At 47.5% G+C, this 27,849-nt stretch overlaps 1 protein-coding gene across 1 annotated transcript in view; it reads right to left on the reverse strand.

Annotated features, from left to right (window-relative positions):
- Nucleotides 1–27,849, reverse strand: part of LOC145353476 (cell adhesion molecule 2-like) — a 1,377,372-nt gene that overhangs the window by 12,637 nt on the left and 1,336,886 nt on the right. The window contains exon 4 of the mRNA XM_080204272.1: nt 8,446–8,598. Coding sequence (XP_080060398.1) covers nt 8,446–8,598 — 153 coding nt within the window. The remainder of the gene's footprint in view (nt 1–8,445; nt 8,599–27,849) is intronic.

A 27,849-nucleotide genomic window follows, 5' to 3' on the forward strand; every position in this document is an offset into this window, starting at 1 on the left:
GCGAGGTTTGGAAAATAATCACTAAGGCATCCGCTATCACCTCTGCCATTTCCTTCAGAACCCTGGGATGCATTCCATCCGGTCCTGGGGACTTGTCCACCATCAGTCCCGTTAGTCTATCAAGCACTCCCTCTCTAGTGACAGTGATCGCATTCAGGCCCTCAACTCCTATCATCCTTCTATCTTTAATACCCGGCAAACTATTCGTGTCCTCCTCCATGAAGACCGAAGCAAAAAACTTAATTAAAGCCTCAGCCATTTCTTCATCCCCCACCACTAAATCCCCCCCTCATCCTCTAAGGGTCCAACATTCACCCTAGCCAGCCTCCTCCTCGTTATATATTTATAAAAACTCTTACTGTCCTTTTTTATATTTAGCGCTAGTTTAGCTTCATAGTCTATCCTTCCTTTCTGTATCAACTTCTTCGTCATTCTGTGTTGATTTTTAAACCTCTCCCAATCCTCTACTCGCCCACTACTTTTAGCCACTCTAAACGCGTCAGCTTTTAATTTAATACTCCTTTATTTGCTTCGTAACCACGGCTGATTATCCCTTCTCCTACGATCCTTCTTTACCATCGGAATAAATTTCTGCTGAACACCAAGAAAGATCTCCTTAAAGATCCTCCACTGTTCCTCAGCAGTCCTGCCGACCACACCGGGAACGGGCTCGCGCTCTGTGTACACACCGGGAACGGGCTCGCGCTCTGTGTACACACCGGGAACGGGCTCGCGCTCTGTGTACACACCGGGAACGGGCTCGCGCTCTGTGTACACACCGGGAACGGGCTCGCGCTCTGTGTACACACCGGGAACGGGCTCGCGCTCTGTGTACACACCGGGAACGGGCTCGCGCTCTGTGTACACACCGGGAACGGGCTCGCGCTCTGTGTACACACCGGGAACGGGCTCGCGCTCTGTGTACACACCGGGAACGGGCTCGCGCTCTGTGTACACACCGGGAACGGGCTCGCGCTCTGTGTACACACCGGGAACGGGCTCACGCTCTGCGTACACACCGGGAACGGGCTCACGCTCTGTGTACACACCGGGAACGGGCTCGCGCTCTGCGTACACACCGGGAACGGGCTCACGCTCTGCGTACACACCGGGAACGGGCTCGCCCTCTGCGTACACACCGGGAACGGGCTCGCGCTCTGCGTACACACCGGGAACGGGCTCGCGCTCTGCGTACACACCGGGAACGGGCTCGCGCTCTGCGTACACACCGGGAACGGGCTCGCGCTCTGCGTACACACCGGGAACGGGCTCGCGCTCTGCGTACACACCGGGAACGGGCTCGCGCTCTGTGTACACACCGGGAACGGGCTCGCGCTCTGCGTACACACCGGGAACGGGCTCGCGCTCTGTGTACACACCGGGAACGGGCTCGCGCTCTGTGTACACACCGGGAACGGGCTCGCGCTCTGTGTACACACCGGGAACGGGCTCGCGCTCTGTGTACACACCGGGAACGGGCTCGCGCTCTGTGTACACACCGGGAACGGGCTCACGCTCTGTGTACACACCGGAAACGGGCTCACGCTCTGTGTACACACCGGGAACGGGCTCACGCTCTGTGTACACACCGGAAACGGGCTCACGCTCTGTGTACACACCGGGAACGGGCTCACGCTCTGTGTACACACCGGGAACGGGCTCACGCTCTGTGTACACACCGGGAACGGGCTCACGCTCTGTGTACACAGCGGGAACAGGCTCACGCTCTGTGTACACACCTCTTTCTGATCAATTCTGATGTGCCTTTCCAGCTCTCTGTCTGCTCCCCCTGCAGTTAATTCTGGAATAGTTCCTGTGTTAGTGTATCAGCAATGTGTGTAATTAACTGGAGAAATCTGTCTGTATGTTCCACTGAAGGAGTACAGTAATTTATTTTTCAAATTGTCACCTTTCAATAAATAGCCCTCTTCTCTTTTGTTGCAGCCTTTCTTTTGGCGAGATAATTACATTTTCCATATTCCTGTATCAATCGAATGTCACATTTAATTTGTTATCATTAGATATGCACCCTCCTCTCATCTACACTGAGGTAAATTGCATTTACCAGTGGCCCAATTCAAGCTTACATTTCAGCCACAGCTGAACATCAGACTCTGTTCTTCGATGGATTGTAACTGAAGGTTAAAGGATTCATGTCGGTGACGATGTGGTTTATACAGTGTATTGGAATGTAGGTGACTAACTGACTGGAGCTAATAGATCGAGTTCGATTTCAGAGCTCACGGCCGATATATCTGTGTTGTGAGACCCCAGTCCAGTTAGTTCTGCAGCTGATGTTCTGGAGAATGGACAGTGAGTTGGTGAGCTCTCAGTGCTGGGAACATCAGCCGGGGGGGATTGCGTTTCGGAGAGTCGAGTGTTTGGGGATCCTCAGGAGCAGACAGTCCGGCAGGGAGGAGAGACCCTGAGAAACAGCACTCTCCTCATTCCAATAACATGGCCATTTGAAGTCACTTTCTTTGCTGTTTTAGGGATCCAGGCCGGAATCCCAAATTACTTTCTGGTGGCAGACTACATCCCAATAATTTTCCTCTTTTGGGATAAATTTAAGGAAAGGACACTTCCTTCCAGGAACGAGTCCAATGACAAATTAGAGATTTTTTTCCATAGTGAAATAAGTTTTATTTAAGAAGAGTTTAAATCTAACAAAACGAAGCAGCTTAATCATTATCATTTCAACAATATTTAAATGTGAAACTATTTTATTTTCTAGCTTATCAATGTTTCAGTTTCAAATAAACCCCATTCATGCAAACAGCAACACTATTTTTAATGGAATTATAGGCCAGTGAGACTGATGTCAGCATGGGGGAGGTTTCAGAGAAAATACTGAGGAAATGGATGTATGCACATTTGGAGAAAAATGGACTAGTTAGTGACAGGCAGCATGGTTTTGCTCAGGGAAGGTCATGTCTCACCAACTTGATTGAGTTTTTTGAAGAGGTGACAAAGATAATTGATGAGGGAAGGACTGTGGATGTAGTTTATATGGACTTTAGTGAGGCATTTGACATGGATCCACATAGACTGGTGCAAAAACAAAAATCACATGGGATTCGGGGCGGGCTGGCTAGGTGGATACAGAACTGGCTTGGTTATAGAAGACAGAGTAACGGTGGAAGGATGCTTTTTAGAACGGAGATCTGTAGCTGGTGGTGTTCCGCAAGGATCAGTGCTGGGACCTCTGCTGTTTGTAGTATATATAAAGTATCTGGAGGAAAATGCGGGTGAACATAGAACATAGAACATTACAGCGCAGAACAGGCCCTTCGGCCCACGATGTTGCACCGACCAGTTAAAAAACAATGACCCACTAACCTAAACCAATCCCTTTTCGTCCATAAACCTATCCACGGATCTCTTAAACGCCCCCAAACTAGGCGCATTTACAACTGCAGCAGGCAGGGCATTCCAATCCCTCACCACCCTCTGGGTAAAGAACCTACCCCTGACATCCGTCCTATAACTACCCCCCCTTAATTTAAAGCCATGCCCCCTCGTGCTAGATTTCTCCATCAGAGGAAAAAGGCTATCACTATCCACCCTATCCAAACCTCTAATCATCTTATATGTTTCAATAAGATCCCCTCTTAGCCGCCTTCTTTCCAGCGAAAACAACTCCAAATCCCTCAGTCTCTCCTCATAGGACCTCCCCTCCATACCAGGCAACATCCTGGTAAACTTCCTCTGCACCCTCTCCAAAGCCTCCACATCCTTCCTGTAATGTGGGGACCAGAACTGCACACAATACTCCAAGTGCGGCCGCACCAGAGTTGTGTACAGTTGCAACATAACGCTGTGACTCCTAAATTCAATCCCCCTACCAATAAACACCAAGACACCGTATGCCTTCTTAACAACCTTATCTACTTGATTCCCAACTTTCAGGGATCTATGTACACATACACCTAGATCCCTCTGCTCATCCACACTATTCAAAGTCCTCCCGTTAGCCCTATACTCAACACATCTGTTATTCCTACCAAAGTGAATTACCTCACACTTCTCCGCATTAAACTCCATCCGCCACCTCTCGGCCCAGCTCTGCAACCTGTCCAAGTCTCCCTGCAAACTATGACACCGTTCCTCACAATCTACCACACCTCCGACTTTGGTGTCATCAGCAAACTTACTAATCCACCCAACTATACCCTCATCCAGATCATTAATAAAAATTACAAACAGCAGTGGCCCCAAAACAGATCCCTGAGGCACACCACTCGTAACTGAACTCCATGACGAATATTTACCATCAACCACCACCCTCTGTCTCCTATCTGCCAGCCAATTCCTGATCCAATTACCTAGATCACCCCCAATCCCATACATCTGCATTTTCTGCAGAAGCCTACCGTGGTGAACCTTATCAAACGCCTTACTAAAATCCATATACACCACGTCCACTGCCTTACCCCCATCCACCTCTTTGGTCACTTTCTCAAAAAACTCAATAAGGTTAGTAAGGCATGACCTACCCTCCACAAAACCATGCTGACTATCTCCAATCAATTCATTACTCTCCAAATAACTATAAATCCTATCCCGAATAATTTTTTCTAAAACCTTGCCCACAACAGAAGTAAGACTCACCGGTCTATAATTCCCGGGGAAGTCTCTGTTCCCCTTCTTAAACAACGGGACAACATTCGCTATCCTCCAATCTTCCGGTACTATACCAGAGGCCAACGACGACCTGAAGATCAGAGCCAGAGGCTCTGCAATTACTTCTCTTGCCTCCCAGAGAATCCTAGGGTAAATCCCATCCGGACCAGGGGACTTATCTATTTTCAGACCCTCCAGAAAATCCAGCACATCCTCCTTATCAACTGTAATACTGTCAATTCTACTCCCCTGCAACCCAGTGTCCTCCTCAGCTATATCCATGTCCCCCTGCGTGAACACCGAAGAGAAATATTGGTTCAATGCCTCACCAATCTCCTCCGGTTCCACACATAACTTCCCTCTGCCGTCTATAACTGGCCCTAATCTTGCCCTAACCAACCTTCTGTTCTTAACATACCTATAGAACGCCTTAGGATTCTCCTTAATCCTATCAGCCAAAGTCTTCTCATGTCCTCTTTTAGCCCTTCTTAGCTCACTCTTCAACTCCCTCCTAGCCAATCTAAAGCTTTCTAGTGCACCACCCGAGCCCTCACGTCTCATCCGAACATAAGCCTCCTTTTTCCTCTTAACCAACGAAAAAACTTTTTTGGTGCACCACGGTTCCCTAGCCCTACCAATTCCTCCTTGCCTGACAGGGACATACCTATCACGGACTCGCAGTAGCTGCTCCTTGAAAAAACTCCACATTTCGGATGTTCCCAGTCCCTGTGGTCTGATTAGTAAGTTTGCAGATGACACGAAGATTGGTAGAGTTGCTGATAGTGCCGGGGATTGTCATGGGGGGGCACATAGAACATAGAACATTACAGCGCAGAACAGGCCCTTCGGCCCACGATGTTGCGCCGACCAGTTACAAAACAATGACCCACTAACCTAAACCAATCCCTTCTCGTCCATAAACCTATCCACGGATCTCTTAAACGCCCCCAAACTAGGCTCATTTACAACTGCAGCAGGCAGGGCATTCCAATCCCTCACCACCCTCTGGGTAAAGAACCTACCCCTGACATCCGTCCTATAACTACCACCCCTTAATTTAAAGCCATGCCCCCTCGTGCTAGATTTCTCCATCAGAGGAAAAAGGCTATTACTATCCACCCTATCTAAACCTCTAATCATCTTATATGTTTCAATAAGATCCCCTCTTAGCCGCCTTCTTTCCAGCGAAAACAACCCCAAATCCCTCAGCCTCTCCTCATAGGACCTCCCCTCCATACCAGGCAACATCCTGGTAAACCTCCTCTGCACCCTCTCCAAAGCCTCCACATCCTTCCTATAATGTGGGGACCAGAACTGCACACAATACTCCAAGTGCGGCCGCACCAGAGTTGTGTACAGTTGCAACATGACGCTGCGACTCCTAAATTCAATCCCCCTACCAATAAACACCAAGACACCGTATGCCTTCTTAACAACCTTATCTACTTGATTCCCAACTTTCAGGGATCTATGTACACATACACCTAGATCCCTCTGCTCATCCACACTATTCAAAGTCCTCCCGTTAGCCCTATACTCAACACATCTGTTATTCCTACCAAAGTGAATTACCTCACACTTCTCCGCATTAAACTCCATCCTCCACCTCTCGGCCCAGCTCTGCAACCTGTCTAAGTCTTCCTGCAAACTATGACACCCTTCATCACTGTCTACCACACCTCCGACTTTGGTGTCATCAGCAAACTTACTAATCCACCCAACTATACCCTCATCCAGATCATTAATAAAAATTACAAACAGCAGTGGCCCCAAAACAGATCCCTGAGGCACACCATTCGTAACCGAACTCCATGATGAATATTTACCATCAACCACCGCCCTCTGTCTCCTATCCGCTAGCCAATTCCTGATCCAATTCCCTAGATCACCCCCAATCCCATACATCTGCATTTTCTGCAGAAGCCTTCCATGGTGAACCTTATCAAACGCCTTACTAAAATCCATATACACCACGTCCACTGCCTTACCCCCATCCACCTCTTTGGTCACTTTCTCAAAAAACTCAATAAGGTTAGTAAGGCACGACCTACCCGCTACAAAACCATGCTGACTATCTCCAATCAATTCTTTACTCTCCAAATAACTATAAATCCTATCCCGAATAATTTTTTCTAAAACCTTGCCCACAACAGAAGTGAGACTCACCGGTCTATAATTCCCGGGGAAGTCTCTGTTCCCCTTCTTAAACAATGGGACAACATTCGCTAACCTCCAATCTTCCGGTACTATACCAGAGGCCAACGACGACCTGAAGATCAGAGCCAGAGGCTCTGCAATTACTTCTCTTGCCTCCCAGAGAATCCTGTTCAAATCATGTTCAACTCATGTTTGAATCATGTTCAAAGTGAGAGCAGGGAATTTTAAGGGAGATGTGCAGGAGAGGTTTTTCACACTGGAACGCACTGCCAGTGGAGGTGTTGGAAGCAGGCACATTCGCAACTTTTAAGAGGCATCTGGATGGGTACATGGATAGGGAGGGAATAGAGGGATACGGACTGAGAGAGGGCAGAAAGTTGTTTTTTAATTTAGTTAAGGCATCTTGATTGGCACAGATTTGGAGGGCCGAAGGGACTGTTTCAGTGCTGTACTTCTTTGTTCTTAAATAAATAGTTAGTGAACCCAGACATACTCACTTTAACATTTGCTGACAGTCTTGAAGCTTTCAGACCATGCTGGAATCCTAAAGCCTGCAAAGTCCTTCTATCTTCAACCAGGCTTCAGCTGCAAACTAAACTGCTCTCTGCAAAAGCTTTTTCTCTCTGCCACAGACCCAGGGCAGTACATAAACCATATCATCACATGGCCCTGTCAATCACTGTAATCAGAAATCCTAGGAGAACTTAAGCAATCAAAAGTCCATTAATCCTATTTAGCCTAATCACTAGCAAGGTTGAAATGGGTAATTATCCTGCTCTCCCAGCTTCTGAGCTGCATTCTTGCCAGACATACTGACTACCTAGAGAATAAAGCTGAATTTTTAAACATGCCCCTTAAACACAAATATATAATACATAAAAATATACATCAATTGTGCCGCCATCATCGCAGCTGCCATTAGTTGGATTTAAAGAAATGGAGCAAGAAATAGCTCCATTTCAAACCATTTCTTCTCCGAATCTAGTTGTTGTTTCATTCAACTCCAGGATCTGAGCAATAAGACCAGGCTGACACAGTCAGTGCATCATGAAGGGAGTGTTTCAGTGTTATAGGCACTGAATAAGTCTTTAAAATGAGACTTTGGCTATCCTGTCAGGTGGATGTGAAAGATCCCATGGTTGGATTTTGAAGAACAGTGCCCTGGGCAATATTTATCCATCAATCAACATCACAGAACAATAGACCTGCTGCTTATCCTCACCTTCCTGTTTAGGGGAGTTTGCTGAGTGCAAATTGGTTGTTGTGTTTCCAATATAATGACAGTGGCTACACTTTGAAATATACTTCACTAGTTGTGAAGCACTTTGAGATTCCCATAGTCATGAGAAAGTGTGATATCCAATGAAGGGGTTTGATAGGGTCAGTGGATGGAAGCTGCTTCCCTTTCTCTTAGACCAGGGATCATGACTATAAAACACTCATTGATAAATCCAACGGGGAATTCAGGAGAAACCTCTTTACTGAGAGAGTGGACCTCACTCTCCAGGGAATGGGCGAGGTGAATTATTTAAAGGAAGATTAGATAAACATTTGCAGGAGACAGGATAGATGGATATTCCGATGGAGTGAAGCAGGATTGCGGCAGACGGGCTGAGTGGCCTGTTTCTGTGCCATGATTCCATTCTCAATCTGTATAATACTCACCCAGCACTATGAGAAAGGCTTTGGCAGTCTTCACTGGCATCGTGAACAGAGAACACGTGTACTGTCCCTCGTCTGATAGCGTGACGTCACTGATGTTAATGCTCAATTCATGCCATGAGGATCTCACCAGCTCAATCCGATTATCCCTCAGAGCTGAAAGAAACACACCAGAGTAAGTCTCGGCTAACAGATTGCAGCGTTTAAGCAAATTAATTAGAAGCAGCAATGATTAATAAGAATTCCATTTAGCTCAAACTGCTGAGAGAGTTGGCTTTATTGTGCACCGTCAGTTTTGTACGGCAGACTTAGAAATTAATTTGCACGCTGAGAAGATCAGATCCTGTCACATGGCCATTGGCTGGGAACTGTAGCGAGGTATTCTCTCCCACTCTCCGGGGTATACAGGCAGGGCTGATGGAAATTGATCAGTAACTCTGAACTTGCTGCCATTACAATTAATCCTCTGCTTCTGCAATAAGAACAGTCACAGTCGATCCATTGACTGTCCTGTGACATACACAGCTTAACACACAAAACACCGACCTTTACCTCTTTCATCTGTAATGTGCGTAAGGCCAGCATCAAACCTTCCCCCAGACTGGGCTGATAGCTCCAGCCTGGAGATGTCAGTCTGATATCGCTGCCTGGCCACAGGTCACACTGTCACTCTCTCTTGGTCTGGAATCTGAGTGCCAGGCTCTATCAGAGAGGGAGAACACACCACCCCCACCCTGGAGACTCTCCCAGACAGCGGGGAAAGGGCTGGAGCGCATTGTCAACAGCAGGAACCACATTTTAATTTCAGATTATCAACTTCAATTGATGATAATTGATCATTTGTATCCTTTTGTAAACTCACTCATCAACAATTCTTATCCAAACTGGCAATGCAGGTGAGTTAGTCACGTCGCTACCAATGATGACAAGAATATAACCCAAGTGTTAGTGGAAAGTTCCAGGCACCTCGTGTATACTTACTTCCTAAACCTCACCCACTAACCAAGTAAATAAGGCAGTAAAACATAAACGGTGATCAAAAAGCAACTGAACACTGCACTTTCCCTGTCAGAAACATATCATTAAATCATGGAAATCTATAGAAACTGGAAGCAGGAGTAGACCATTTTGCCCTTTCAGCCTTTCACTTTGATCATTTCTGATCAGCAAATTCAAAATCCTAATTCCCCCCATCGCCCTTCCCCCTCGACTCACACCCTCCTCCCCACCCACCATATCCCTTGATCTTCTGGAAATCAGACAACGTTTTAGCCTCAACTACTTTCTGTGGGAGTGAATTCCACACATTCCCCACCCTCTGGGTGAAGAAATTTCTCCTCACCTCAGTTCTAAAAGGTTTACCCCTTATCCTCAAACTCTGACCCATAGTTCTGGACTCCCCCACAATCGGGAACATTCTTTCTGAATCTACCCTGTCTAACCCTGTTAGAATTTTATAAGTTTCTATCAGATCCCCTCTCACTCTTCTAAACTCCAGTGAATATAATTGTATGGGAGTGATTTAGTCTCGCCTCATATGACAGACCTGTCTTCCCAGGAATCAGCCTGGTAAACCTTTGCTCTATAGCAAGGACATCTTTCCTCAGATAGGGAAATCAAAACCACACACAATACTCCGGGTGTGGCCTCACCAATGCCCTGTACAATTGCAGGAAAACATCCCTATCCCTATACTCTCGCTATGAAGGCCAGAAGTTCATTTGCCTTCTTTATTGCCTGCTGTACCTGCACGCTTACTTTCAGCAACTGACACCTAGATCTCATTAGCATAGTTGAAAAACAAAAGGAAGCATACAATAGGTCTAAGCATCTAAAAACTGGTGAAGCCCTTAAAGAATATAGCGAAAATAGGAAGGAACTTAATTGTGGAATTAATTAGGAGGATTGAAAGGGGCCATGAAATTTTCTTTTAAATATCTTTAGCAAACAGGTCAAGAAGCATTCCAAGGCTTTTTATGCATATATGAGGGGCAAGAGAATACCAAGAGAGAGTGTAAGTCCACTCAAGAACAATGGAGAGAAGTTACACATGGAACCATAGGAAGTGGGTGAGATCTGTAATGAATACTTTATCGGTATTCACCAAGGAGGAGGACATTACGGATATTGAGGTCAGGGATGGGTGTGTGAACGCCCTAGAGAATGTCAATATATAGAAGAGAGTGTTGAGTATTTTAAATTGCATCAAGAGAGACAAGTTCCCGGAGCGGGATGGGATCTATCCCAGGTTACTGCGGGAGGCAAGGGGAGAAATAGCTGGGGCCTTAACAAATATCTTCACATCCTGTTGGATCACAGGCGAGGTTCCAGAGGACTGGAGAACAGTCAGTGTTGTTTCCTTGTGTAAGAAAGGAGGCAGGGATACTCCTGGAAATTACAGGCCAGTGAGCCTGACATCAGTGGTGGGGAATCTTTCGGAGAAGATACTGAGGGACAAGATGTTTGCATATTTGGAGGAAAATGGACTAGTAAGTAACAGGTGGCACGGGTTTGCACGGGAAAGATCCTGTCTCACCAACTTGATTGAGTGTTTTGAAGAAATGACAAAGATAATTGATGAGGGAAGGACTGTGGATGTAGTTTATATGGACTTTAGTAAGCCATTTGACATGGATCCACATAGACTGGTACAAAAACAAAAATCGCATGGATTTCAGGTGGACTGGCTAGATGGATACAGAACTGGCTTGGTTATACCAGGGTGTTTTTCAGAATGGAGATCTATAGAACAAAGAACAATACAACTAGTGGTATTCCTCAGGGATCAGTGCTGGGACCTCTGTTATTTGTAGTATATATAAATGATCTGGAGGAAAATGTGAGTGATCTGATTAGTAAGTTCGGTGCAGTTGCTGATAGTGCCGGGGATTGTCAGAGGATACAACAAGATATAGATAGATTGGAGACTTAGGCACTGAAATGGCAGATGGAGTTTAATCAAATGTGAGGTAATGCATTTTGGAGGGTCAAATTTAGGTGTGAATTATACTGTAAATGGCAAAACCCTTAGGAACATTAACATACAGAGGGATCTGGGCGTGCAGGTCCACAGTTCCCTAAAAGTGGCCACACATGTGGCCAAGGTGATTAATAAGGCATATGGCATGCTCGCCTTCATCAGCCAGGGCACAGAGTACAAGAGTTAGCAAATCAGGTTGCAGCAATAAAAACCTTGGTTAGACCGCATTTGGAGTATTGCGTGCAGTTCTGGTCACCACACTACCAGAAGGGCATGAAAGCTTTGGAGAGTGTGCAAAGAAGGTTCACTGGTCTCGAGGGTGTTGGCTATGAGGAGACGTAACCAAGGGGTTATCAAGGGATAGATGAGGGCAGTGCAGTTGATGTTGTCCACTTGGACTTTAGCAAGGCCTTTGACAAGGTACCTCATGGTAGGTTGTTGCATGAAGTTAAATCTCACTTCAGGATCCAGGGTGAGGTATCTAAATGGATATAAAATTGGCTTCTTGACAGAATAAAGTAAAAAGTCTGACAACACCAGGCTTTAGTCCAACCGATTTATTTGATAATAGACTCACAAGCTTTCGAGGTTTCCCTCTTCGTCAGGTGAATGGAGAGTTCTGGCCTCAGACAGAGCATATAAAGCACAGACAGTTTAGAGATTACTGATTAGAATGCGAATCCTTACACCTAACCTGCTGTTCAAGACCTGAAGTGGCTGACAATGTGAGTGGAAGGAGCACTGATCACAGGTTACAGAGATGTGTATTGTCTCCAGACAGTACAGTAAGTGAGGTTTCGCAAACCCAGGCAAGTCACGGAGGTTACAGATAGTGCGACATGAACCCAAGATTCTTGACAGAAGCCAGAGAGGGTGGTTGTAGAGAGTTGTTTTTCAAGCTGGAGGCCTGTGACCAGCAGTCTGCCTCAGGGATCAGTGCTGGGCCCACTGTTATCTGTCATTTATATTAATGATTTGGATGAGGATATAGGAGGCATGGTTAGTAAGTTTGCAGATGACACCAAGATTGGTGGCATAGTGAACAGTGAGGAAAGTTATCTCCAATTGCAATGGGATCTTGATCAATTGGGCCAGTGGACTGACGAATGGCAGATGGAGTTTAATTTAGACAAATGTGAGGTGATGCATTTTGGTCGATTGAACCAGGGCAGGACTTACTCAGTTAATGGTAGGGCACTGGGGAGAGTTACAGAACAAAGAGATCTAGGGGCACATGTTCATAGCTCCTTGAAAGTGGAGTCACAGGTGGACAGAGTGGTGAAGAAGGCATTCGGCATGCTTGGTTTCATTGGTCAGAACATTGAATACAGGAGTTGGGATGTCTTGTTGAAGTTGTACAAGACATTGGTAAGGCCACACTTGGAATACTGTGTACAGTTCTGGTCACCCTATTATAGAAAGGATATTATTAAACTAGAAAGAGTGCAGAAAAGATTTACTAGGATGCTACTGGGACTTGATGGATTGAGTTATAAGGAGAGGCTGGATAGACTGGGACTTTTTTCTCTGGAGTGTAGGAGACTGAGGGATGATCTTATAGAGGTCTATAGAATAATGAGGGGCACAGATCAGCTAGATAGTCAATATCTTTTCCCAAAGGTAGGGGAGTCTAAAACTAGAGTGCATAGGTTTAAGGTGAGAGGGGAGAGATACAAAAGTGTCCAGAGGGGCAATTTTTTCACACAGAGGGTGGTGAGTGTCTGGAACAAGCAGCCTGGAGGTAGTAGTGGAGGCGGATACAACTTTACCTTTTAAAAAGCATTTAGATAGTTACATGGGTAAGGTGGGTATAGAGGGATATGGGCCAAATATGGGCAATTGGGATTAGCTTAGAGGTTTTTAGAAAAAAATAAGGATGACACGGACAAGTTGGGCCGAAGGGCCTGTTTCCATGCTGTAAAGCTCTACGACTCTATGACTCTGTGGGTTAAATAAATTAGGAATGTTTTCACTGGAAAGATGGAGACTGAGGGGAATGATGAAAGGCATAGACAGGGTGGATATCCAGAGACTTTTTCCCCAGGGCGGAAGTGTTAGTTACAAAAGGGCACAGGTTCAAGGTGAGAGGAGGAAGGTTTAAGGGAGTTGTGCAGGGGGTGGGGGTCGTTTTCATGCAGTGAGTGATGGGTGTCTGGAACTCGCTGCCAGAGGAGGTGATGGAAACAGGCACATCAGCAACATATCAGAGCATCATCATTGGTACAGGCTTGGAGGGCCGAATGGCCTGTTCCTGAGCTGTAGTTTTATTGCTTTTTGTTCTCAGTTCAAGGGACAATCTATCTGCTGCCTTTTGACATTCAATGGTGTAACCATCACTGAATCCCCCACTGTCAACATCCTTGGGGTTACCACTGACCACAAACTCAACTCGACTCACTACATAAACACGGTGGGTACAAGAGCAGGTCAGAAACGGGGAATATTGCAGGAATAACTCACCTCCTAACTCCCAAAACCTATCCACCATCTACGAGGCACAAGCCAGGATTGTGATGGAATATTCCCCACTTGCCTGGATGGTGCAGCTCCAACAACACTCAAGAAGCTCGACACCTTCCAGGACAAAGCAGCCCGCTTGATTGGCACCACATCTAAAAACGTTCAATCCCTCCACCACCAATGCTCAGTAGCAGCAGTGTGTACCATCTACAAGATGCACTGCAACAATTCACCAAAGATCCTTAGACAGCACCTTCCAAACCCCATGACCACTTCCATCCAGAAGGACAAGGGCAGCAGATACATGGGAACACTGCCACCTGCAAGTTCCCCTCCAAACCACTCACCATCCTGACTTGGAAATATATCGCCATTCCTTCACAGTTGCTGGGTCAAAACCCTGGAGTTCCCTCCCTAACGGCATTGTGGGTCAACTCACAGCACATGGACTGCAGCGATTCAAGAAGGGGGTGTGTGTGTGTGTGTGTGTGTGTGTGTGTGAGTCTGTGTGTGTGTGTGTGTGTCTGTGTGTGTGTGTGTGTGTGTGTGTGTGTGTGTGTCTGTGTCTGTGTGTGTGTGTGTGTGTCTGTGTGTGTGTGTGTGTGTGTGTGTGTACATTCCTCTGTAACTATCTGGGTGGATTCAGATTGTTCAGGATTGTGTGTGCATTATAGAAATACTCAAATCAGCATTCATCTTGGACTTGTCGCAGTAATGGCTGAAGCTTTATTTAAAGTGTTGAAGGTTTAGGCTTTGTTTGATAATGATTGTTGGAGACAGATTGAACCGTGATTTAAATTGTACATCTTCAGCTGCTCTGCAGTATTGACGAGATCTCCTTTTAAGAGAATACATTTCTGTGCAAAACTGTGACTTTAACAAGTTTCCTTTGGTATGGAAATATTACTCATGTTAAACATCTGTAAGTGTATAACTGCTCTGCTGCCTGGGGTTAAGGGAGCTCAGCGCTTTCTCTCATTGTCGACTGATGGGTTTTGTTCTGCTGGGTTACAGTTTTTCAAAGGCAGGCAGGACACTGACCCCAGTTCCAGAGGGTCCTCCACTGACTGCAACACTCCCTGCTCCAGGTATCAGCTCCCAATCTCAGCTCACCCAATTAGCAGCATATTAGAGGTATGTTGTAGCTGGGAGACTGAGGCCAATGGGAATGTGGCTCAGACGGATTTCCAGCAGACACTCAGGGAGCAGCGTCCAATCTTCCTGAAAGGGGTTTTGAAGCTGATGCCTGAAGGGGAGAGAGGAGCCGGGGGCCAGGGGGTGAGAGAGGAGCCGGGGGCCAGGGGGTGAGAGAGGAGCCGGGGGCCAGGGGGTGAGAGAGGAGCCGGGGGCCAGGGGGTGAGAGAGGAGCCGGGGGCCAGGGGGTGAGAGAGGAGCCGGGGGCCAGGGGGTGAGAGAGGAGCCGGGGGCCAGGGGGTGAGAGAGGAGCCGGGGGCCAGGGGGTGAGAGAGGAGCCGGGGGCCAGGGGGTGAGAGAGGAGCCGGGGGCCAGGGGGTGAGAGAGGAGCCGGGGGCCAGGGGGTGAGAGAGGAGCCGGGGGCCAGGGGGTGAGAGAGGAGCCGGGGGCCAGGGGGTGAGAGAGGAGCCGGGGGCCAGGGGGTGAGAGAGGAGCCGGGGGCCAGGGGGTGAGAGAGGAGCCGGGGGCCAGGGGGTGAGAGAGGAGCCGGGGGCCAGGGGGTGAGAGAGGAGCCGGGGGCCAGGGGGTGAGAGAGGAGCCGGGGGCCAGGGGGTGAGAGAGGAGCCGGGGGCCAGGGGGTGAGAGAGGAGCCGGGGGCCAGGGGGTGAGAGAGGAGCCGGGGGCCAGGGGGTGAGAGAGGAGCCGGGGGCCAGGGGGTGAGAGAGGAGCCGGGGGCCAGGGGGTGAGAGAGGAGCCGGGGGCCAGGGGGTGAGAGAGGAGCCGGGGGCCAGGGGGTGAGAGAGGAGCCGGGGGCCAGGGGGTGAGAGAGGAGCCGGGGGCCAGGGGGTGAGAGAGGAGCCGGGGCTGGAGGGGGGGTGCGAGGAGGACCCTGCACCAGCTCCATCACAGTAATTGGAAAGTGCTGAGGAAGTCACATTATCAACTGCCAGAACCTAAATCCTTGTATTAACAGCTGGCATCTCACCCTCAGCACAGAGGGCCAGCACAGGCAGTGTACTGAGTGGTGGATGTTTGTATAGAGAACTCAGCACTACACTAACCCGCACAGCAATTCCCCCCACCCCCCCACTCTCCCGTAACGCCCCCCCACCCCCCCCCCACTCTCCCGTAATGCCCCCCCACCCCCCCCACTCTCCCGTAACGCCCCCCCACCCCCCCCACTCTCCCGTAACGCCCCCCCACCCCCACCCCCCCCCCCACTCTCCCGTAACGCCCCCCCACCCCCCCCCACTCTCCCGTAACGCCCCCCACCCCCCCCACTCTCCCGTAACGCCCCCCCACCCCCCCCACTCTCCCGTAACGCCCCCCCACCCCCCCCACTCTCCCGTAACGCCCCCCCACCCCCCCCACTCTCCCGTAACGCCCCCCCACCCCCCACTCTCCCGTAATGCCCCCCCTAACCATGTTCACCAGCTGCTATCCGCTATACCTTTGCTTGTTATGACACAATGAGGAATTACAGTGTGGGCCTCCATGTGACCCACTCGGATAATTGGGTGGAGTGTGTGCACCCTGGGGCTGAGTGTGGGTTTTCCGTGCCGGAGCCTTTCTATCCCTCTCTGAACATCGTTATTGACCTCAATAAACCATTCATTCATCATTCTACCAATGGTCGCCTATCTTTACAAGATAGTAAATTTGGCTCTGAGGATTAATCAGAGCGCATTCCGACTGTTCCCAGAATTGGGAAAGCAGGCCTCCTGTGGAAGCTTTTCTTGAAGCAGATTCATTCAGCAGTCTGAGAGAGTCAAAATGCCCTTTTTAGGGAACGTAGACCCAGTCAACCTGAAGACGGAGCAGTGGGTGCAATATGTCAAACACCTGAGCTGTTTTTTAAGGCCAATGAAATGGAGGGGGGATGGATAGAAGCAATGGGAAATCCTATAACAGACTGAGGGGCTCCAACCTGCAGCTTGATAAGGAGACTGACTGCTCCAGATGTCCCTAACTCCAAAATTATTGACAAATTTGTGAAATTAGTCAAGAGACGTTATCGCTCAATGCCCTCGATGATAATACAATGCAAATTTAATTTGTTTAATTTGATGTTAAGAGTCCCAAGAGTGGTGTTCGTGGCCTCCCTAAGGCAAATGGCTGAACAGTGCAGGTTCAGATGTGTACTCAACAACATGTTGAGAGACCGGCTAGTCTGTGGTAACAACATGATTGTACAAAATAGATGATGAGAAGAGGCAGAGATTATTTTAGTAAAGGTATCAGAGATTGCCCAGGCTACAGAAAGTGGCCAAAAGGGGGGCAATAAATCTACAGAGCATGCAAGGAGGTGAGGTCCACCAAATTTGGTGTAAAGTTGCTAGTAGTTGAAGTGCCAGAGAAGATGGCACAGAACATAATGAGTACAGAAGCTCAGAGCAAAAGAGAGTGCCAGAATAGAGGGAATTTGGGCCACAGACCAGGAGCTATGAAGAATGTTACCGGTATGGGGGAGATCACTCTAAGAGAGATGTAAGTTCAGGGAAGCTACATGTCAGAGCAGGAGGCACATTAGAAGAAGAAATTTGACTCTAGTACACAGTATTGAGAAAAACCCTGAAAACAATTCTGAAATATATGGGCAAAACAACATGAGGATGAACAATCCTGATTGGGCTAATTGTAAACGGTCAGTCACTCAGAATGGAAGTGGACACAGATTCCTCTCTAATACCACTGTACAGGAACAAATGCATCGATATTTACTGTCCAGCCCCTGATGTAGGGAAGTGCAATGGCCAGGCTAGTAACACACACTGGGGAAGGATCCTCGGAACAACAAGAACACCTGTGAGCTATTGGCATCAGTCAGCGCAAACGCTTCTCGTAGCAGGAGAGGGTTAAGTGCCCAGTTTGATGGGCTGAGATTGGCCTTGCTGAATTCGGTTGGCCAGGGGGGTAGGGCACTGGGACTAGAATGGTGATTGGCTGGGGGAGGGGGTTGTGGAAACCCGGATGATCATCGGCCGGGGGGGGGGGGAGGGGGGGTGTTGGGGTGGGTGGGAGGACGCAAGGCACTGGTGCTGGTCCCAATTGGATCCCTGGAATGGTCGCGGCCAGAATGGGCCCAGTGTCATACGGTATAGATATCCAAGGTAAAAGGGGAAAGAAACACGGGGAGCATTTGAGGAAAGAATCTTACACAGAACCAGTGGGGCAATCTGTCAGAGATATTATAAAGAGAACAAGGAACAGGCCCTTCAGCCCACCAAGCCTGTGCTGAAACACGGTTTCTATCCTGTACACGTCTTATTCACGTGGCGATCATGATACACCCTGAATGTTGCTAATGTGTCTGCTTCCACCACCTCCTCCAGTAGCATGTTCCAGGTACCCACCATCCTCTGTGTGAAAAACATCCCCCGCACATCTCCCTTAAACTTTCCCCCTCTCACCTTAAACCTGTGCCCCCTCTCAGTTAACCTTTCCACACTGGGAAAAAGCCTCTGACTATCCACCCTGTCTCTGCCTCATCATTCTGTAGGCCTCTATCAGGTCTCCCCTCAGCCTCTGTCTTTCCAGTGAAAACAATCCTAGTTTATTCAACCTCTCCTCATAGCCAACACCCTCGAGACCAGGAAACATCCTGGTGATCCTTCTTTGCACTCCACAGCTTCCAATGTCCTTCTGATAGTGTGGTGACCAGAACTGCACGCAATACTCCAAATGCGGTCTAACCAAGGTTTTGTATTGCTGCAACCTGATTTCCCAACTCTTGTACTCTGTGTCCTGGCTGATGAAGGCGAGCATGCCATCTGCCTTCTTAATCACCTTGGCCACATGTGTTGCCACTTTTAGGGAACTGTGGGCCTGCACGCCCAGATCCCTCTGTATGTTAATGTTCCTAAGGGTTTTGCCATTTACAGTATAATTCACACCTAAATTTGATCCTCCAAAATGCATCACCTCACATTTGTCCGGATTAAACTCCATCTGCCATTTCTGTGCCCAAGTCTCCAGTCTATCGATATCCTCTGATAATCCCCGGCACTATCAGCAACTCCATCAATCTTCGTGTCATTTGCAAATTTACTAATCGGACCACCCACATTTTCCTCTGGATCATTTATATATACTACAAACAGCAGCGGTCCCAGCACTGATCCCTGAGGAATACCACTAGCTACAGATCTCCATTCTGAAAAACACCCTTCCATCGCTAGTCTCTGTCTTCTATGAACAAGCCAGTCCTATATCCACCTAGCCAGCCCACCCTGAATCCCATGTGATTTTAGTATTTGTATCACTCTGCCATGTGGACCTTGTCAAATGCCTCACTAAAGTCCATATAAACTACATCCACAGTCTTTCCCTCATCAATTATCTTTGTCACCTCTTCAAAACACTCAAGTTGGTGAGACAGGATCTTCCTTGAATGAAACCATGCTGCCTGTTACTTACAAATATGCAAACACCTTGTCCCTCAGTATCTTCTCCGAAAGATTCCCCACCACTGATGTCAGGCTCACTGGCCTGTAATTTCCAGGAGTATCCCTGCCTCCTTTCTTACACAAGGAAACAACACTGACTGTTCTCCAGTCCTCTGGAACCTCGCCTGTGATCCAACAGGATGTGAAGATATTTGTTAAGGTCCCAGCTATTTCTCCCCTTGCCTCCCGCAGTAACCTGGGATAGATCCCATTCCACTCCGGGAACTTGTCTCTCTTGATGCAATTTAGGATACCCGACATTTCCTCCTTCGACATATTGACATTCTCTTGGATCAGGAACTCCCTGGACTGATTTACCTTATAAGGGACTGTGTTTGAGATCCACTTATTGTGTAATATTATAGTGACTAGTTCAATTGTTATTGAAATGTATTAATCAGAAAGGTAAAGGGGGAGGGATGTGGTAGCATGTCCATTTGAGGGAAAGGCTCTCCGAGGGTCATGTGATCTGTTTGGCCAATTGGGCCGGAGCGTGTGAATCCTGGAGCTGAGCACAGGATGTCTTTGCCAGTTCGGTGAGTGGACTGGTGGATGATGGCAGCCTCTATATATCACCCTTTCTACATGATTCCTCTTCTCAATAAACCATACATTCATTAATCTTCTTTGCGGTGACCCATCTTTGCAAAAAAAACTATACAATGCCAGGGATTAGCCAGTGTCAGTGGGAATGTGCCCTGGGGAGATTTGACCACAATCACCTTGTGGGATTAACACTTTAATAGTCTCCAGCCAGGAAGGATAGAAGAATTTCTTCAGGTGAGAAACACATGGGGTCCAGGGTCAAGGGTGAAGAGACCAGAGGTATTTCTTTGCTGAACAGGTGAATAACCAGAGGGCAGAGGGTGCTGGGGAAATTTGGACTCTGGGATCAGTTAGTGTACTCTGGCTGTGTGATAAATAGAGGCTTCAGGATTATTCAATTGGTCAAAACACTTTCTTCACCTGAACCTGAGTTTCAATGCTCGCGGTTCCTCTAACTCTGGCCTCTTCCAATCCCCTGATTTCCATCACTCCATCATTGGTAACTCAGCCTTCAGCTGCCTTAACCCTCATCTCTGGAATTCACTCCCTAAACCTTGGCACCTCACTAGCTCACTCCTTTAAGACGCTCTTTAAAATCTTTAACTAAACTTTTGATCATCTGACCTAACCTCACCACCGATGGCTGAGTTTAGTGATTAATAATCATATGAATGGAAGTTTTACCATGTCAAAGATGCTGTATAAATTTTTGTTTGCCTGTGAGATCAAGCACTGAGTATTGGTAAACTGATTAATCTGCTGGGGCATAGCGAGAGAGGGAGAACAGGGACTTGTTTCAGGGAAGAGTCAGTAGTGATCAGGGTTGGAAACCAGGGATGTTTCGTCCCCAACACTGAACAGGGGTGCTGAGGCCAAACAGAAACCTCTGTTTCTGGGATTGGCTCACTCACATGGAGACATTGTACTTGAAGCATGCTGAGGCAGACATGGGGATTCTCTTTAGGGTGAAGTTACCTTCAGCTCTTCAGAAGTTGTAATGAAGAGACTTGCTGCTTGTGAACAGAGAGTAATTAACTCCCCGCTTGCTCTTAATTCCGAGCTGAAAGATTTAGCTAATCTGCGCAATAAACTGCAGTTCTTTATGATACCTGAGATCCAGCAATTGAGGAATAAAACACGGATAATGATTAGAATTCTCAGGTCTCCTGAGCACACAGATGATTGTTAAGGTGAGGTTGCTGCTGGAATCAGTTATTTGCCCCGTTTGCTGTCAGCCTCCAAACAAAGGGCTGGTCAGAGAGAACCAGTGGCTGCACAGAGCTGTAGTCAGCACCACGGGACACTGCAGCCTGAGCTCTGAGTCAGAATAGCCCTGACCACTTCAACTAATGAATAAAGGCCTTTGGCTGAGGTATCGGTGGTGTTCTGTTAATGTGCCTGCAAGGAATTCTCAATCACAAACGAAAGCGTTTAAATCGGAGAGATGATCAGCCGAGAAAGATTTGTGAGCCAGTTGTTAGCAGCAGGCATATGTTGAGTGCAGTTATCCCACAGCTGCCAGACACAGCAACAACAGCTGCCATTTATATAGCCCAAGAGAAGCTGTCTTGTTGAAGCAGCTAAACTAATCCTCAGCCTGACAATCAAATATCTGCTTGGGTTCAGAACCAATATCAGTGGCTGCTGCTTCAACTCCATTTTATTCAGAATCACACACTGATGTGTTATAGAAGGAGGCCATTCCACACGTTATGCCTGTTCTCGCTCTTTCCAAAGAGATGTCTAATGAATCCCATTCCCACAGCTGTTTCCCCATAACCCTGAAATTCCCTTTCTCAAAGTGATTAAATCTGCTTCCGCTGCCCTGCCAGACAGTGCCTTTCAGATCACAACTCATCTCCCTGTCTAGTTATTTTGTCAATTATCTTCAATCTGTGTTCCCTGGTTACCCTCCCTTCACCAGTATAAACAGTTACACTCATAGAATCATAGAGGTTTACAGCTGGAAACAGGCCCTTCGGCCCAACTTATCTATGTTCCCCGGTTTTTAACACTAAGCTAATCCCAATTGCCCGCGTTTGGCCCATATCCCTCTATACCCATCTTACCCATGGAACTGTCTAAATACTTTTTAAAAGATAGAATTGTATCCACCTCCACTATTGCCTCTGGCAGCTTGTTCCAGACACTCACCACCCTCTGTGTGAAAACATTGCCCCTCTGGACTCTTTTGTATCTCTCCCCTCTCACCTAAAACCTGTGCCCTCTAGTTTTAGACTTCCCTACCTTTGGGAAAAGTTGTTGACTATCTACCTTATCTATGGCCCTTGTCATTTTATAGACCTCTATAAGATCACATCAAAGCCTCCTACGCTCCAGAGAAAATGTCCCAGTCTATTCAGCCTCTCCTTATAACTCAATCCATCAAGTCCCAGTAGCATCCTAGTAAATCTTTTCTGCACTCTTTCTAATTTAATAATATCCTTTCTATAATAGGGTGACCAGAACTGTACACAGTATTCCAAGTGTGGCCTTACCAATGTTTGTACAACTTCAACAAGACATCCCAACTCCTGTATTCAATGTTCTGACCAATGAAACCAAGCATGCCGAATGCCTTCTTCACCACTCTGTCCACCTGGGACTCCACTTTTAAGGAGGTATGAACCTGTACTCCTCGATCTCTCTGTTCTGTAACTCTCCCCAGTGCCCTACCATTAACTGAGTAAGTCCTGCCCTGGTTCAATCTCCCAAGATGCATCACCTCGCATTTGTCTAAATTAAACTCCATCTGCCATTCGTCAGCCTACCAGCCCCAGATTTCCGATGAGATCAGCCTGAGGCCTGGGAAGGAGAATTATAGAATCCCTACAGTACAGAAGGAGGCTATTCGGCCCATCAAGCCTGCACTGACAGCAATCCCACCCAGGCCCTATTCCTGTGATCCCACATATTTGCCCTACTAATCCTCCTGACACTTAGGGAGAATTTAGCATGTCAATCAATCTAACCTGCGTGGGAAGTGTGAGAAGAAACCGAAGCACCCAGAGGAAACCCATGCAGACATGGGGAGAATGTGCAAACTCCACACAGACAGTGACCCAGGCCAGGAATTGAATCCACATCCCTGGCGCTGTGAGGCTGCAGTGCTAACCACTGTGCCACCCCATATAATGAGTGAGCCTGGGATGGAATTGTCCAGGCTCACTTGCTTTAATGGTCTTGCTGGTGAAAGTCCTCTCTGATGAAGATCACGTGTGGTCCACATCAACAGGGGCTTGATGTGGTGGCCTCGCCAAAGGGACCAGAGACTATTGAGACCCTCAACAGGAGGAGGCAGTGCCACCTGGGACCCTGGCACACCCACCGGGCATCCTGGCCTCTCCAACAGACACTGGACAGTGACAAGGGGTGGTCCAGAGGTGGGTGGGACCTAAGGGGAGGGGGCAGGCGAGCTGTATACTGCAACTGAGGATCAAATGGGTTGGTAGTCACTTGGGCTGGGGGTTTACGGTCAACCAGGCTGGGAAGTGGGGGTGTGATCGGCAGGGAGTGAGAGCCAGGGGAGTGTGATCAGTTGGGGTGGCCAGTTGCACAGAACAGAGAGATCTGTGCTTGTGCGATTGTGCCCTCTTGTGTGAGCAGTTGGCTTTCTGATTACCTTCAGCCCAGCCACACCCCCTACTGGTGGGATTCAGATCATGCAAGAAATGCTGCACACAGTGCCAGGAGAATTTACTGCAGAGGATTGTGGGTGCTCTATCGTTCTACATATTTAAAGCGGGGTTAGACACATCTTTGGTTTCAGGGAATTATGAGATATGGGGAGTGGGCAAGAAAATGGAGTAGAAGCCCAAGATCAGCCATGACCCCCACAAAATTCCTATCTGATTTCTAATCCAGAGAGCAGAATTGTACAGTGAACTCAAAGTGTGCAGGGTTTAATCAAGCTTTGAGGCATTTCGCTACAATACCCGCCAATGTACAATTTGATTGAGCTTTTTGAAGGGTAACCAAGAAGGTAGATGAGGGCAGTGCAGTTGATGTTGTCCACATGGACTTTAGCAAGGCCTTTGACAAGGTACCGCATGGTAGGTTGTTGCATAAAGTTAAATCTCACAGGATCCATGGTGAGGTATCTAAATGGATACAAAACTGGCTTGATCAGAGAAGCCAGAGGGTGGTTGTAGAGAGTTGTTTTTCAAACTGGAGGCCTGTGATCAGCAGTGTGCCTCAGGGATCAGTGCTGGGCCCACTGTTATTTGTCATTTATATTAATGATTTGGATGAGAATATAGGAGGCATGGTTAGTAAGTTTGCAGATGACACCAAGATTGGTGGCATAGTGAACAGTGAAGTTATCTCCAATTGCAATGGGATCTTGATCAATTGGGCCAGTGAGCTGACGAATGGCAGATGGAGTTTAATTTAGACAAATGCGAGGATGCATTTTGGTCGATTGAACCAGGGCAGGACTTACTCAGTTAATGGTAGGGCACTGGGGAGAGTTACAGAACAAAGAGATCTAGGGGTACATGTTCATAGCTCCTTGAAAGTGGAGTCACAGGTAGACAGAGTGGTGAAGAAGGCATTCAGCATGCTTGGTTTCATCGATCAGAACATTGAATACAGGAGTTGGGATGTCTTGTTGAAGTTGTACAAGACATTGGTAAGGCCACACTTGGAATACTGTGTACAATTCTGGTCACCCTATTATAGAAAGGATATTAGTAAACTAGAAAGAGTGCAGAAAAGATTTACTGGGATGTTATCAGGATTTGATGGTTTGAGTTATAAGGAGAGGCTGGATAGACTGGGACTTTTCTCTCTGGCGTGTAGGAGGCTGAGGGGTGATCTTATAGAGGTCTATAAAATAATGAGGGGCACAGATCAGTGAGATAGTCAATATCTTTTCCCAAAGGTAGGGGAGTCTAAAACTAGAGGGCAGAGGTTTAAGGTGAGAGGGGAGAGATACAAAAGGCTCCAGAGGGGCAATTTTTTCACACAGAGGGTGGTGAGTGTCTGGAACGAGCTGCCAGAGGCAGTAGGTACAATCTTAACTTTTAAAAAGCATTTAGATAGTTGCATGGGTACGATGGGTAGATATGGGGCAAATGTGGGTAATTAGGGGTTTAATAAAAAGGGGTGGCATTGATAGGTTGGGCTGAAGGGCCTGTTTCCATGCTGTAAACTTCCATGACTGGTTCTCATTGAGGTAGAAAGGTCACTTGGTGAGGGGCTGGAGAGGATCCAGTGAAGCTGCAGCAGGAAAGAGGGGAGGATAAAACATTGGAGGGAGGCCTCAATGAGCTGGACAGATGGGAAGTGAGGGGTGGAATGGCTGCACGTAGCACAGACGCACAGAGAGTCTGTGAGCTCTGTCTCACTTTTCACAGTCACAGCATTCTGCAACAACACCTCATTAAACCTCAGCATCGCCAAGACACCAGCTCTTCTCAAATCCCCTTCCACCAGGAGCTCTTTCATACTGCAGCTAAAACACAATGCAGATTTCCCCGACATTAAAGAAACATATCCAATTCCTTCAGTACATGATCCAGATTAATGACTGGAATCTTCCTCACAACTTAACATTTTCAAACATGGCCTTCAGGGTTTGGAAAGAAATCTGAAAACTATTAGCATTGAAAAATCAGAACCAAGAGATAAAATCCGTGTTCAAAAACATCCTTCGCAAAGGTGAAAGTCTGAACACTCTTTTTCTGCTGGTTAGTTACATTCACTGTCACATCAAAAACTGGGAAGTGGATTGGTTCTTTCAGACTGTGCCAACCACAGGACTGAGGGAGCGCCGCACTGTCAGAGGGTCAGTGCTGAGGGAGTGCCGCACTGTCAGAGGGTCAGTGCTGAGAGAGTGCCGCACTGTCAGAGGGTCAGTGCTGAGGGAGTGCCGCACTGTCAGAGGGTCAGTGCTGAGAGAGTGCCGCACTGTCAGAGGGTCAGTGCTGAGGGAGCGCCGCACTGTCAGAGGGTCAGTGCTGAGGGAGTGCCGCACTGTCAGAGGGTCAGTGCTGAGGGAGCGCCGCACTGTCAGAGGGTCAGTGCTGAGGGAGCGCCGCACTGTCAGAGGGTCAGTGCTGAGGGAGCGCCGCACTGTCAGAGGGTCAGTGCTGAGAGAGTGCCGCACTGTCAGAGGGTCAGTGCTGAGGGAGTGCCGCACTGTCAGAGGGTCAGTGCTGAGGGAGTGCCGCACTGTCAGAGGGTCAGTGCTGAGGGAGTGCCGTACTGTCAGAGGGTCAGTGCCGAGGGAGTGCCGCACTGTCAGAGCGTCAGTACTGAGGGAGTGCTCATGATCTCATGGCTGTTTGTAGAAGCTTACAACCCTCTTTATTACCTCACTATCATAACCATGCTTCAAAAAGTACTCATCCCCCTCCATTGCTCTGGGATATCCTGGGGTGGTGAAAGGTGCTATATAAATGCAAGATTAACTGGTGCTGTGGGTGAGTGGTGGGACACTATGATAAAGCGTTTGTGTGGAAATAGAAGGAAAACAGAGAGGCAAACAGTATTGGAATGGAGGAAACAAGAGGCGGGAGATAAATGTGGCAAACTATATTGGGTTGAGAGTGTATGAGCTGAACTACAGCTGATGAGGCACCAATAGCCAGATCAGATTCTGATCTAGTGACAGTGAAGATCTTGTTCAACAAGGGAAAGTGGGCAGTAAACATTCCTAATTACAACAAATTCAGGAAGGACAGGGAAGGAATAAAATGTATGAATATGTATGAGATGTTTCAGCATTAGAGAGTTCAAAGAAGCTATTTGGCTGGAGTTAAGGAACAGGATAGGAGCTATTATGTTACTGTGGGTATATGTAATAGATTGTAGGAAGGAGGTTTTGTGGTAAATTGCAGAAAGATGCAATGATTTCTGTCGTGATAATGTGGGACATCAGATGTCCCAAGATGAACCGTGACAATAACAATGTGAAAGACAAAGAGGGGCTGAATGCCTGAGATATGTACAACTCTCCTGATCAGTATGTTTCCAGCCCAATAAGGAAGGGAGCAATGCTGCATGGGGAGTGAGGTGGACGGCACGTTTCAGTGGGGGTGTATTTTGGAAACAGTGATCATAATATCATGAGAAAATTATTAGGAAAGATCAAGGAAAAATTCAATGTGAAACACAAAGGAGTTGTGCTAAATCTTTTTAAAACACTGTCTCGGCCACAACCTGAAGTGTATTTAATTCTGGGCTTCACACTGTACGAAGAACCTCAAGATCATAAAGTAAATGTAGATTTTTACTTGAATGGTTTCTGGGTGTGGGACTTTAGGAACTAGGGAAGCTGGGATTCTTCTCCTTACAGTAGAGATGATGGCGTTGGATTGGGGTGGGCACAGTAAGAAGTCTCACAACGCCAGGTTAAAGTCCAACAGGTTTATTTGGTAGCACGAGCTTTCGGTGCGCTTTAGAGAAGATTAGGGGAGATTTGATGGAGGGGCTGAAAATTGTTAAGTGTACAGAATGAGTTGTCAGTGGCAGAAGGGTTAATATGTGAGATCACTGACAAGATCCAGAGAACGGGAAGAGAGAAAATAATTAATTATTCACGTTGTTCCGATCTGGAATGTGCCTGAAAGGGCGGTGGAAGCTGATTCATTCATAACTTTCGAAGGGGAATTGAGTAAAGCCCCGGAAAAAGAGAAATGTTCAGATGTCTGAATAAACTCAGACTAAAGCAGGGCTCTTTCTAAAAGCTGCCAGAACCGCAATAGACCAAACAGTCTCGTTCCACGCTGTCACAAGTCGTTTTGTTGTAAATCTTTAAACAGGAACCCGAGTTCTCACGTGGATGAAGATATGAAATCTGGGATGGCAGTGAAGATGATCCAAAGACAGAAAGGTGGA

This window comes from Carcharhinus amblyrhynchos, chromosome 15, assembly GCF_965287045.1.
Source record: "Carcharhinus amblyrhynchos chromosome 15, sCarAmb.v2.hapA, whole genome shotgun sequence".
In the NCBI taxonomy this organism is placed as follows: Eukaryota; Metazoa; Chordata; class Chondrichthyes; order Carcharhiniformes; family Carcharhinidae; genus Carcharhinus; species Carcharhinus amblyrhynchos.